The 14105-nt window shown below is 32.4% G+C and overlaps 1 protein-coding gene across 8 annotated transcripts in view; it reads left to right on the top strand.

Annotated features, from left to right (window-relative positions):
* Nucleotides 1-14105, top strand: part of LOC134715757 (ubiquitin-associated protein 2-like) — a 34161-nt gene that overhangs the window by 7982 nt on the left and 12074 nt on the right. For 6 of the 8 annotated variants that reach the window (XM_063578176.1, XM_063578179.1, XM_063578178.1 and 3 more), the window contains exons 7-16: nucleotides 233-354; nucleotides 900-952; nucleotides 1685-1711; nucleotides 3349-3434; nucleotides 4381-4486; nucleotides 8382-8807; nucleotides 9458-9612; nucleotides 10621-10831; nucleotides 11070-11175; nucleotides 12502-13889. In XM_063578176.1, the coding sequence (XP_063434246.1) occupies nucleotides 233-354; nucleotides 900-952; nucleotides 1685-1711; nucleotides 3349-3434; nucleotides 4381-4486; nucleotides 8382-8807; nucleotides 9458-9612; nucleotides 10621-10831; nucleotides 11070-11175; nucleotides 12502-13889 (2680 nt within the window). The remainder of the gene's footprint in view (nucleotides 1-232; nucleotides 355-899; nucleotides 953-1684; nucleotides 1712-3348; nucleotides 3435-4380; nucleotides 4487-8381; nucleotides 8808-9457; nucleotides 9613-10620; nucleotides 10832-11069; nucleotides 11176-12501; nucleotides 13890-14105) is intronic. The other 2 variants (XM_063578177.1, XM_063578180.1) reach the window with 2 other exon arrangements.

Here is a 14105-nt window from a genome sequence, read left to right as displayed (position 1 = left end):
ATCATCAGTAGATGTCTAAAAGGAGTTTCTTATTATTATATTTGATTTACAACTGGCTTTCTCAGAAACAAGCTACATGGTTAAATTCTGCAGTTTATACATTGTGTTCTTGTATATAGGGTTTTCGTGAAAAAGATCGACTTATACAATGCCGTTAGTTCTCTAAAACAGTTCCCATAAATGGTTGTTTTATACTATGTGTTAGGGTATGTATGATATTATCTGTTTGCAGGAGTTTTAATGCACAACCCCCTAGAGAAAGAGAAAGACAGCCAGCTAAATTTGACAAGGGACCACAAATAGATACATGGACCAATGAGACAGCTGCTATTGCAGAAAAAGAAAATGCCACTGGTTAGTTTGATCAACTTTTTAAGATATTTCTAATGGAGAACATTTAGTTTGATTAACTTGTTCAGATATTTCTAATGTAGAACATTTAATTGCATCAACAAAATTAATACTGTTCCCTGTTAACAGAGGGATTGTTTTCTCTTTAAAATATACAGTTTCAAATAATGAATAAATTGTTTCGAATTTATTATTTTTCAAAACAAAAGAAAATTGTTGGTAGTTTCTGAATCTGTTCTGAAATTGTTCTGAGTCCAGCACTGCAGACAGCTTTAGTCTTTATACATAAAATGTGTCAAAAAGAAAACAACCCTACAAAAAAGAAGATAACAGCCAGCGAGAATATGCAGCATCTGGGGTGGGCCTCAGCTGGCCCCTACATAAAAATGTGTACTAGTACAGTGAAAATGAATGTCATACCAAACTCTAAAACATATAAATGACTAAAATGAAAAATGAAACAAGAATTATAAAGAACAGAGGCTCTTGGCTTGGAACAGTGGCAAACAATTGGGCAGGGTTAAAAAAAGTAATTTCTATATTTAAAGGTCCCTGGGGAGATGGAATAGAAGATTGGAGTGAGGATACATGGCAAGGCAATGTAAGTATTGAATTGTTCAGTTCATTGGATGGCAGTCAGTGATGCTTAATTTTACCCTCCTTTTAGCTAACTGTCTGCTTGCTCAGAATTTATTGCATTCTTTTGTATATCATCAGGGTTTTACTCAAATTTGACGCTTTTGGAAGTGTAAACTTTTAGTGAATTTATCCCATCTAGTATCATTTTATATAAAATAGGACGAAAGCAACACTATTATACATGTTAAAATGCTTTCTGCAGCTATTGGTTTTGGTGAAATTAAATCATATCTGTATTTAAAGCTGTTGATATTGTGTATACTTGTTTTATAAAATTCATACATGTGTATATAATTATTAAGGCAAATTAAAAAAAAAATCACAACAATCAAATTTTACATAAAAAGTTCTGGAGAAAGTTTCCCATTTTTATTTTGCAGAGTGAAATCATTAGTATGAGTAAATTTAGTATGTTTCATGATATTAGTAACAGTAAACTGCAAATTACCTGATGATTTGTGAATGTTAAAAGAATGTGTTTCAAAGTTGAGGAAATATTGGTATTTTGATCTATTTATACAAAAAAAAAGCATCTGAAACTTTTAAAGAGGTATCTGTATGGAGGCAAGGACTTTGAATTCATCTTTTAAAACATGTAATAACTAAATTATTTTTTAATATGATCAGTAATAAATGATTGCATGTCAGTCCCTTGTCTACATGAAATATGTAAACATGATATTAATAATTTCAGACACAGAAATCCCCGAATCAAATAAAGGTAGGATTACACATTTTGTATAAACACTTAAATGGAGCTTATTATGTGAAGGTTGTGGTGGGGAGCCTGCTTTTATTAGCTAGTCCTAGCTTTCTTTTGTGTCTTATGTTTGAACATTTTATATCTTTTCCTTGCCTCCCATACATATGATTTTACAAATAATTTGAATTATTGAAATATTTCTCTATTGGTACATATGCTCTTGATAAGCATGTATTACTACTACAAGAAGTGTTTGTTTTTAGATCCATCATTTAAATATTTTCTGTTGCCTTTTTTTTCACTTTTAATTTGGTCATCTACTGCATGTTTATTGATAGAATACAAACTGTCAAAAGTATTTTCACAGTATATGATTTTTTTTTACACATCATTTTGATATTATCTGCACATTGTTTGTTCATTTAAATGTTTTCAGAATAAAGATTTTTTTTTTTTTGGGGGGGGGGGGGAGGTATGATATAAATTTTAAGGGTATTTAAATGTGTTTTATGTAACATTAAATACTAAAAAGGATGTGATATAGGAAATAATGCTGAAAGTGATGTAAAACACCATCTGTCAATTAATCAAACCATTAGGGTTTCATTTTCAGGAGACTTATGATCAGTATTTGATATAAAGTTTATCTAGTTGGAGAGCAATTGGTTTGTGTATGAAAAATCTGTGTTTGAATTGGCTTGATTTTGTAGGAATTTTTAGAATATATGTCTTTTATTTTGAAAAATGATTGACAAATAAAGGTAACAAATCCATGAAGAAATTTCATAAATTGCCAGTTTTGAATTTACACAATTAATTTCAAAACCAAGTCATATGTTTGCCTTTTTACACAATATCCAACAAGTTCAAGTGATCGACATCTTCCTATTAAAAACTTAAATATTGTCATTATTTTCTGATGCCAGGAAACCAAAAAGAAATCAGAAACAGTAAAATAATGGAAATCAACTAAAAATTATCAAAAATCAATATGATATTTTAAAAACTGTACATGCTAATTTCTTTTCTTAACATGTCATTAAATTGGAACAAGTAAAATCTAGTTTGTATAAGACAATGACTAAAAGGTCACATGTATAATGTAAACACAAAAATCTGTATCCAAATTCATAGCATTCTGACAACATTGCTGGGGGGAGGGGAGGGTAGCCTATATACTCAATAATGTCTTTAAAAAAAAAATTTACTATATTGATGTTGGTGAATGCAATATATATTGTTGATATATATTGATGTGTGTAGACTAAAAAGTACTACTGCACAGTTAATATAAGTATTTGATTTTGTTATGTATTTAACATTTTTGTACTGATTAAAAAAGGAGTTTAATGATTGTGGCCTTAAGACTGACTTACTTGTCTATTATTTAGAAACCTGTTATATGGAAGAATTTACATTAAAATTGCATGGGCTAGATTGTCAATATTTGTATATGACAAAAAAAAAAACCATACATTTCTCAATTAGCCCCTGAAAACAGCAGTATTTCAATATAATACATCTAGTAGTCACAACTTGCAGTATATTCCCATTTTATTAAAAATGGAACTGTGATAGCTATAAAGAGACTGATAATTTACATCCCTGTTCATTCTTTATATATTTTACATCATAAGTTTTGTTGTCCTTTTCAGTTGACCGAAACAAAGGTGTTTGAATCTTCAATACAGAACAGAGACCCAGAGCCAATGACTGACTCATCCAACACACTAGGACAAAGGTAGTCACATTCAGACAGTCAATGCAATTGTTAAAATACAAGTTCAATATTCTTATGTATTTACATAGCCTTCTACGGGCAACTTTAGTTTCACCTGAATTATTATTTTAAGGGGAATGCTCTCTTTATCTTAAACTTTATATGGCAATTATTTAATGTTGGATGTAACGCGTCTTCTGATTGGCTGATGTTATTTTGTTATCAGCCCATAGACATAAATTTAGTCATGTGACTGTGACGTCATCAACATTATTTTATGGTTTTCTACGGTTTAAAATTGAATTTAGAATTAAATTATAAGAAATGACTGTAATATTTTCTGTGTCTTCGAAATAACATATAAAATATGGTGCACACTGTTAAATTTTAAACCCGCTATGCACGTTATTCAGTGTGCACCAATTTTGTTTATCTTATTTCTTCATAGACAAAAAAAATATTACTCATTTCTTAAACAAATCCACAGAAATATGTCCAGTGAAATGATGAGTATTTGAATATCATTGTAACTACTTGTTTTAATATTTGAAGAAATACTAAGATTATGCAATTTTGCTCTGGTGCAGATATGAGTAATCAAGGAAGGTGTAAACAAGGTCAAAGTGACCTTTGTTTAAAACTTAGTAGTCCTTTTAAGAAAATTGAGTATTTTCCTCTAAATTTAAGAATCCATCAAATTTTCCAGATTAACTGAAAAATAATTTAGCATATATTTCTTAGGGCTGTTCCATAAAAACATACATGGGACCCAGGGAAGGTTACTTTAATTTGCAAAATATTCTGTTGAACAGTTTAAAAATTATGCAGGACTCTAAATAGTTCTATGGGTGGTCACTGTTTTCAAAGTGCCTTCCCTGGGTACCATGTATGTTTTAATGGAACAGCCCTTACAATAATTTCATGTGTCATACATAACACTGATACCAAATTTGTTTACTTTTCTTAGGATAGACATTGGAGTACTTCTTCAGAAGACAACAAATGAATCTCCCGAGTCATATTTGACACAGTATAATCAGCAAGCAACAGAGTCCATCAAAAATACAATTGGGGTGAATATTTATTTTGTGATTTTTAACTTAAGTGACAGCATTCAAATAAAAAAAAAATGGCTGTCTTTTCATATGTTTTCAAAATTTTACAAAAAAGATGCTGTACATTATTTTCTCAGTAGCTTAGCAGGGTAAAATTAGGATACAGAAATAGGATATTTATTAAATATTTTAAAAACTGAATAGATTTGAAACCAAAATAATTAATAATTCTATTCTCAACACAACAGCAAAATGTGAACAAAATGTATGCCTATGTTTTGTTGCTAATTGTTTTTTTTTTGGGATACGATTGCTGTCAAGCAATCTGTAGACTTTTACCATTGACCCTATGACACACTCCCTCACGTCATTCGTTTTATTCTAAACATTCGGCAACATCTCAGATTCTTATGATTGTCTTGCTTTAAAAGGTAAAAACAAGCAAAACAATTGAACATAAACAACTTTCCTGTAATGTTTTACTCATAATCTTCATGTATGATATTTTCCTTGACTTATATGCGTGTTTTTAACAATACGGAAAATCAGAATTAAACAGTATTTATATTTAGTGTTTTTATAAATTTAGAAACACGTCAGAGGGAATTCCCAAATTTTGATAACTTGCGAGAGTTCTCTGAAAGCCGATCGATAATTCTATTTCTGTCACAAGAACTGAAGTGGAGTATTTCTATATTTTACCGTTATGAAACTGATATTTGATACTGTACTCTCATAAAGAAATTGAGAACCATTCATCATATCATTTAATAAACGTTCTTGTTCCAAATCGCAAGTCGCGGTTTGTTTATGTATTAATGTCCATGCGTGGTCTCACTAATTAGAGACAAAAAGAATTGTAGAGACAAAAAGCGTCAAGAAGCGACAAGAAGAATAATATTAGCAACAAGAAACTATTTAGCGACAAGAAAACATTTTTTATTTATATTACTTATTCGAAATAAATATTTAAAAAATATGCAAAAGAAAACAATTTCAACGACAGGAAAGTTAATTTTGATAGGGGGAAAAATGAAACTTGTAAATCTAATTCAGTTGCTACATTTATTTACATGATATTTTATAAGGTATCACAGGAAGTATATTTTGTCTTTTTATTTGTTTTTAAAACCATTTTTGTACAATATATAATTAACTTGCAAAATGCATTATTTGTGCATAATTGTCCAGAAAATTCATACACAAATTGTGAAATACAAATTAAGAACTGAAATCAAACAAGAGGAAAACATAATTAAAATGTGAATATTTTTCATCATTTTATTTAGTGTATTGTCTCATTTAACGATATTTATCATGTTTATGCATATAGATTGAAGATTAAAGGAAACTGATGACAATCTTGAGTTTTCAACAGGTGTTCACTATTCGGTACAATAATTTTATATTCTGGTGCGTGTAATTGATGAAGGTGTTAATGGATGTTATTGTTGCAATAAAACAAAGGACACACACCTAGTTAATCTCATTTGCTGCTCTTAATTATGTATTACCTTAGAGTGAAGCCACAGCTAATGTTGGTCCTATCAGGAAAAATTAATTGTACAGTTAGGAAGGAAATAATATTTCATGTTTTTGTTTTATTAAATCCTTCAAAAGGAAGGTGACACATTTTTGTTTTTATTTTCATTTTATAGCGTTTACATTTCCTTTGCTCTTACACATGTTTAATTTCTACATCTATCAATATGATAATAAAAAGTACACAATCTCTTCATCGATTTTTTTTTTATTTCTTCATCTTTCAATATAATCCTAAAAAATATTTTAATGTATGTCATAACAAAATGTATTCTTGTCGCTAAATAGCTTCTTGTTGCTTTTTGTCACTTATTATTTTTCTTCTTGTCGCTTCTTGACGCTTTTTGTCGCTAATTAGTGAGACCCCACATGCTAGTAGTTTTCCTGATTTCAAGGGGTATCAGATTGAGTGATTCCCCGCTTCATTGATTAATTTGAAACTCATGGGATTCTTTCTATGTCTGTCTGCATATGGAGGGCTATTGTTGTTGCATAATTTTAAATCACATGCATAATTTAAATTAAAATAAATGTTTCATCGTAAAAATTACCTGTAACACCCCTTCAGCAGAATTGGAATCTTCCATGTTATCTTTTCGAGTTGTCTCCCTTTTCGAAGTATTCGTCAAGAAGAATTAACTCGTTAATGCCGGTAAACGTCGTATTATATTAAGAACGATCTCAATGTAAACAGAGGAGTGTGTACGGAAAGGAGTCATGCCCTCTGACCCAAAGGAACTTCAATAATTAAAGAGTAAGAAATGGGGTTCCTCCTAAACTGGTCCGCCGTTCTATATATAGCTTCGCACCGAAGGTCAGTGTAGCGATAAGTGAACACAATATGATAGGGGTCCAGTTTAGGGTTCCTCCTAGAATTACGGTGATAAGATACGGAAGCAAGTTAACTCGTACCACGGCATTGGAACCAAAAAAGTTAACTTGTACTACTGGGAAGTCGTAACATTCAGAAAAATATATAAAAAATATGATGTTTTATGGGTTTCTGTTTGTAAACTTAATAGAAATAAAGTTGAATTACTTGAATTAATACAGGAGTTAAATGAAAACTTAGACAAAAATAAAGAATGTTTTAAAGCATTAATGTTTTAACTGATTTTTCAAACTAGAACATAGGCGGATCCAGCCCCCCCCCCCCCTTTTTTTTGTGGAAAAAATTTGGTTGATAATAAAGGGAATCATTGAGGCATGACTGGAGCAGGCCCCCTCTTAGGTCAGTCAGCGGGCTCCCCCTTAGGAAAAGTTCTGGATCCGCCACTGTAGAACTTAATCCAGAGGAAAGTTAAAACATTGCTTTAACTGTACCTTATTAAAATTGAACATGTTGAATATGTATATATCCAATTTAAGTTAATTAAAGCTGTAATCCATGATCACAAATTGAATGCTATGTTTACAATTGTTGAAAGCCATGTGCTTTTTTTGCGGGGGAAATGCGGACCCCCTTAACAGGAATCAGTTAAATTTCATTGTTACATTTATTTATAGACAGTAAAAATAATTTTGGCAATCATTTTGACTAACTGCTAAGATTTTATTATTCATGAAAAATTTTCTTCGGGTGAAACTGTATAAACCTTAATTATCTACATCTGCCACAGTATTTTCTATCCAATATACAAGGAACATAAGCTACAAATTGGTCATTGTACTTTCAAATTATATACATTTTACAGACTTAAGAGGTATTGGGTGAAAGTAACGTATATCATGTATATTCATCATTTAACACCATTTAAATGCATTTAAATAAGTTGGTACGAGTTAGCAATGGTACGAGTTTTTTTTTTTTTTTTAATGGTACAAGTTTACAATGGTACAGGATAACTATAATTCGATAAAACACAATAAGTACATGGCTCTTACACTTGTAACGGGGATTGGCTATTCTTTAAATTGAGTGACTATTCAGATTGTTACATTTTGCATGTGCAGTTGAATTAGTTTAGAGAATAATACTATCCAGCTGTACCAGGGTTACCTGCCAAAAATGCTTGAGACTCGCGCATGTTCATGCTTTTTTTGCAACAGTATTCTTGGATCTATTTCTTTCCTCTTTGATCTTTTGAATTTTGGCCAAATCTCATGCATTTGTTTAATGAAAATTTGGCAGAACTGCTATACATGTGTCAATGAAAACTATGGCAATCGTATCGCTCAGAGCATTCTGCTCTTTGATTATTTCTTAACTATGAGCACATTGTTTATGGTACATACAGTATCCACGATTTGGTTCTTAATTCTAAATATGTGAAATACTTTCACAAAAGTTTCCAGGACAAAAGTACATTCTATCAGTTTAATAAGACTTAGAAATTACCAGTTTCATTGTTATATTCCCTCTTTATTTTAGATTGGTTCAGCATCCAGACAATCCTTATCCAGTCAGATGGGTGCATCCTCTTTAACCAATCATTTATCATCAGGACCATTAGGAGGCCATCAGATGGTCTCGTCATCCTTATCTAATTCCATGTCTGTTTCGTCAGCATCGTCAGCGGCAGTTGATGCATTGGTGTCATCTTTTACCCAGAATTCCAATTTAAGTACAGGGGTAGATGGAGGAATTGATTTGACAGCATTAACACAGAATTCTAGTAGGGGCAATATTGACTTAACTTCACTGGCACAAAGTCGACAGAATATGCCACTGGATTTGAATTCACTATCTCAAAGTCGGCAGAGTGTTCCCATGTCGATGAATTCACAGACAGATTCTTTATCTTCGTCACAGCAGAGGCCTAAACCTCAAAGATCAAAGTTGCCACCTCCCTCAAAGGTAAGAAATTATGTAAATAGCAACCACCTCTTTGAAGGTAAATGAATATTTTCTATCATAAAACTAAGGTCTTTGTATTTTAGATTTGGAATAAGGTTAGTGTTCCTTGTAACTTATGGTTAGGTTTAGGATTAAGGTGATGTATAGGTTAGGGTCAATTTTGTACATATATGTTAATATAGAAAATGATAATTTTGATGGTTTTGACCCCAAAGTAAATGAAGGCATGCTTAAAAGCTAGTAAATAAAACATAGACTTTAGCTGCTTGCTTCTTAATTTAGGTAAAAGGTCAAAGTGTAACCTCTAATTACAATTTCAGCGTAACAAAATTTTTCAAAATAATTAAAAACTTGATGCAGATGAATTTTGGATCGGTCGAACACCTCCCTATTTTCTGATGCTTTGTTTAATAAGTTTTCTTAATGCAACAAAAAGAGAAGAGAGGCGAAAGATACCAGAGAAACAGTCAAATTCATAAATCCAAAACAAGCTGACAACAACATGGCTTAAAATTTAAAAAAAAGACAGACAAATTATAGTATACGAGAAACAACATAGAAAACTAAAGACTGAGCAACACAAACCCCACCAAAAACTGGGGGTGATCTCAGGTGCTCCTGAAGAGTAACAACTTATTTCTAACTTACAGATACCAGCTTCTGCAGTAGAGATGCCAGGACACCGTAACACAAATAAAGTAGATGTACAGTTTGGAAGTCTTGGTAGTATGGATGCTTCTTCAATGTTTGGATTCGGGAATGGAGAGACTGTAGTATCCAATCTGACAAGTTCTGCCAATAACAGGTAAAGAATAGGGTTGTATCCTGTGAAACATATATAGAATCAGGCCTGTTATGAAATAAGAGCATGTATTTTTGAAGCCATCCTCTTTATAAATTCTGCACAATCTATCTAAAACATTGCACTTTGGTAATCAAATTTAATTTATGGTTATACTGCATTCCATTTTCTATATCACTAGTCCAGGGGGATTTTTTGTTTGAATCTATATTAATCATTGTTCGATATATTTAGAGTGGGGTGCTCATTTTCGCCACATCTTTCCAAGTTTTCTAAAGTTTATGTTCAGGTATCAATGTTTTTGAAGTATATTGATATTTCTATATGAAGATAACTTCAAATGCAAAATATTTTTAAGCTTGAAAACGTGTTTGATTGAAAATAATCATCTGAAAAGTAAGATTAAAGGGTGTTTGAAATTTCCTGATGTTTTGTCAATGGGGGACACATATTCACCGTTTTTACACATCTATTTAAAACCAAATAACCATGTTGCAGCTTTAAACACTATTTATCAAATCAATTTCATTATAGATGAATAGCAGACATTTCAAAGGTGTAAAGAACTGAACTTAAGGGCATTCAGTCAAAGAATCACTTAGAAACACTTCTTTGAAATCGTGTTTTTTATTCAGGAAATTTGCCGAAAATCGTTGTCCGTTTTTCAGTCTTTTTCGGTAGGTGCCACAATTTTGTCTCAGTTTAAAAAAATAATCGTATTTGTTATAAAATTATGATTTACCGGTATATTTCTTCCATTTCAGCCATCCTTTGAAGTTTTTACACCTCAAAATCATAAAACGGCAAAATTGTGTCCTCAGAGAATATGTGCGCGGCCACTCTAAAAAAAAAAAAAAAAAAAAAAAAAGTGCCCAAATACCTATGACTTGATTTGGAATTTTTCCTTAATTTCTAACATGAATAACCAGTTTGTTAAACATTAAGATGGAACCAACATATCTTTGTGAATGAACAGTTTATGTAAGGAATTTGTTATTGTTTCCATTTCAGTACACAGCAATCTGTTTTAAGCAATCATTTACCAAAAGTGAGTCAACAACAAAACGAGTCTGTGATAACGTCGTCAATGATGACACCGCCACCTAGTGCTGGAACCTCTGTGATATCTGGTCAGGAGTCACCAAGGAACAACATGTTCCATAACTCTCCGTACACCACTCCAACAAAGAAAGATCCAATGTCACAGAATCAAGTTAGTAGTGTAAGTTTCATTATTACATGTGTTTTAGTTATGAAAACGGAAATTATTTTAGTATTTGACTATTTTAATTTCACCCAAATATCTTTGTTTTTCGAATATGGAAATTCAAAAGTCAGAGTGAGGTGTCATGGTGATTTCTGAACACATTCTATTTTTAAACTTGACTTTTATATAAATAATAAGACCTGTAACATTAATCTAATATATATATTTAAGAATGGCGATTTCCAAATTTCAGATGAGTCCTCCAGAGCCCATACCATTCCCAACCTCTCAAACAGACAGAAAATCTAGTCCAATGATGGCCCCTCAGAGACCAGGATCAACGCCAGGGTTATCTCAGAGTAAGTTTTATTTACAACATAATTTCTAAATTATACAATATTTACCTTTGTTAATTGATGATTGTAATATTATACTGACATGACTGATTATGTATATATATATAGTGTATATGAAGGTCACAAAGACTAACACATTGATATTTGATGCTTATCAACAAAGCAAGCACCATTTATGTGTACGAGCAAAGACTGATAGGTTATAAATATATGGGGGAAAAAAGAGATGTATTATTGCTAACTTGTGGACTGTCACTAAGTTAAGAAGAATTTAAAAGGCTTACTTAGTGTAGATTAGTACATAGTTCCTATTTTCTCAAAGTAACAGTTTCTGGCCCGAAGGGCCAAGTGAGCTTATGCCATCACTTGGCGTCCGTCGTCGTCTGTCGTCGTTGTCTGTCGTCTAAACTATTTCAAGAATCTTCTCCTCTGAAACTACTGGGCCAAATACTTCCAAACTTTAACTGAATGTTCCTTAGGGTATCTAGTTTATAAATTGTATCCGAAGTTTTGATCTATCAACAAACATGGTCGCCATTACTAAAAATAGAACATAGGGGTCAAATGCAGTTTTTGGCTTATAACTCAAAAACCAAAGCATTTAAAGCAAATCTGACATGGGGTAATATTGTTTATCAGGTCAAGATCTATCTGCCCTGAAATTTTCAGATGAATCAGATAACCTGTTGTTGGGTTGCTGCCCCTGAATTGATAATTTTAAGGAAATTTTGCTGTTTTTGGTTATTATCTTGAATATTATTATAGATAGAGATAAACTTTAAAGTGAGCAATAATGTTCAGCAAAGTAAGTTCTACAAATAAGTCTATCTGACCAAAATTGTCAATTGACCCCTTAAGGAGTTATTGCCCTTTAAAGATTTTTTTCACAATTTGTTCATCTTTTTGACTTACTTTAAAAAATCTTCTCCTTTGAAACTGCTGTATCAATTTCAGCCAAACTTAGGCTAAATGAGTTTCATAGTATCTAGTATAAATTTTATATTTTATTTCCTTGTATGTCAAGAAACATAGCTTCTATGGCTAAAATAGAACATCGGAGAAAAAGATTTTTTTTTTGCTTTTGAAGAAAATAGGACGATCCAAAAAACATTTAAATAAATTGAAAAGCCAAAATAATCATTGATGAGAGATTTAACCAAAAGAATTAAGGTGAGCGATTCAGGCTCTTGAGAGCCTCTTGTTAAACATCGATTCATTATTTTTTTTTGTAATTATTATTTAAAAGAAAAAAACAATTTGACATGTAATGTTGTAAGGTACATGTAAATCTTAGTTTCACTACATTAAATAGTATCGTTTATTTTGTAGATTCACTGTCAACAAGTAATCCAGAATCCAATATGGGTTCTTTTTCACAAGGTGGTTATGGAACAAGTCCATACCAGTCACAGAAGTCAGCCATGTCCAATGCTGCAGGACTGAGTGGAACAGCTGGTCAGTCCAACTCAGCTGGACTGTCTAATTCAGCAGGATTAACGAACTCATCAGGACTTTCAAATGCAAGAGGGCTTTCAAATTCTTCAGATAGTGCTACAAATAGACTGTCAAATTCAGCTGGGTTACCAAATAAATCAGATTTCAACTCCTCTTCTCCGCAAAGTTCTTACCAAACTCAATATCAATCTGGAGGAAACCAGTATCAGTCTAGTCAAAACCAGTTTCAAACTGGACAGAACCAATTTCCTGCTGGTCAAAACCAGTTTCATAGTGGACAGTCACAATATGGTTCATCCCCGAACCAGTATCAAAACTATGGACAGTCTGGGTCAACATTCCAAAGCCAACCAGGTTCTTTTTCAGGGAATCAGAATCAGACTGCAAGCTATCAGAATAATCAGAATGGTCCTAGTTCTTATCCAAGTACACAAAGTCAAACTGGCTCATTTTCTGGTAGTAGGGGCAGTTCATTCCCTGGTAGCCAGAGTGGCAACTCAATATCTGGAAGTCAGAATCCCCCTGGTGCATATCCAGGATCACAAACTACGTCGGAAACATTTAATTTGGCTGGAAATCAAAATCAAGGAAGTGCATACAATGATATGAAAAGCCAGGGTGGTTCATATAGTGATCCATCAAGTCAAAGAGGTTCATACAATGATAGACAAACTCAGAGTGGTAGTTCTTACTCAGAAAGACCAAGTCAGTCTAATTCTTTTAGTGATAGACAAAGTCAGTCAGCAGGTTCATACGGATCTGAAAGAACAAATCAAGCTGGATCATATTCAGATCGCCAGAATCAACCCAATTCATATACAGGTGGAAGTTCATTCAGTAGTGTAACACAGGCTGCCCAGAATTATAGTGCTAACCAAAGTGGACAGAGCTCCTTGTATCAAGCAGCTGTGTCCAATGCCTATCAAGGACAAAGTCCGTCTGGTTCTATTTATCATCAAGGTGGCTCAACACAGGTGACATCTTCTTATCAGCCACAAGTTTCAACTAGTTATGGTAGAGATTCTCAGTCAGGAACATTCTCAACAAATGTTTCTCAGTCAAGTAGCAGCTACCAGCGTGATGGTAGCTCTTCAGGGACTCAGTCATCATATACATCACAAACATTTGGAGGGAACCCCCACCAGAGCAGCCTACAATCCAACCTGCAGACCTCTGCTCTTTCTGGTAATAAACTCGGTGAAACATTATCTAAAATGACAGTGAAAGAAAACAACTTAGATTCGAGACAATCTCCATCACAGGTATGTTTTATTTTTATCTATGGGGATATTTGTTTTTTCAATGATTGTCAAATAACAGTTTTGAACTAGTGAAACAGTTAAAATGACATGGGATTTGAAAACAATATTGACAGTAATTGCATAAAATAACGATGACCTTTGCAATCATTCAACAAAAAACAAAAACTTTTTTTCTGTAAAGATAGAATGATGTAAACTATGCTGAAGAGATGATGA

This window comes from Mytilus trossulus, chromosome 4 (assembly GCF_036588685.1).
Source record: "Mytilus trossulus isolate FHL-02 chromosome 4, PNRI_Mtr1.1.1.hap1, whole genome shotgun sequence".
In the NCBI taxonomy this organism is placed as follows: domain Eukaryota; kingdom Metazoa; phylum Mollusca; class Bivalvia; order Mytilida; family Mytilidae; genus Mytilus; species Mytilus trossulus.
This window is presented reverse-complemented; position numbering and strand designations above follow the sequence as displayed.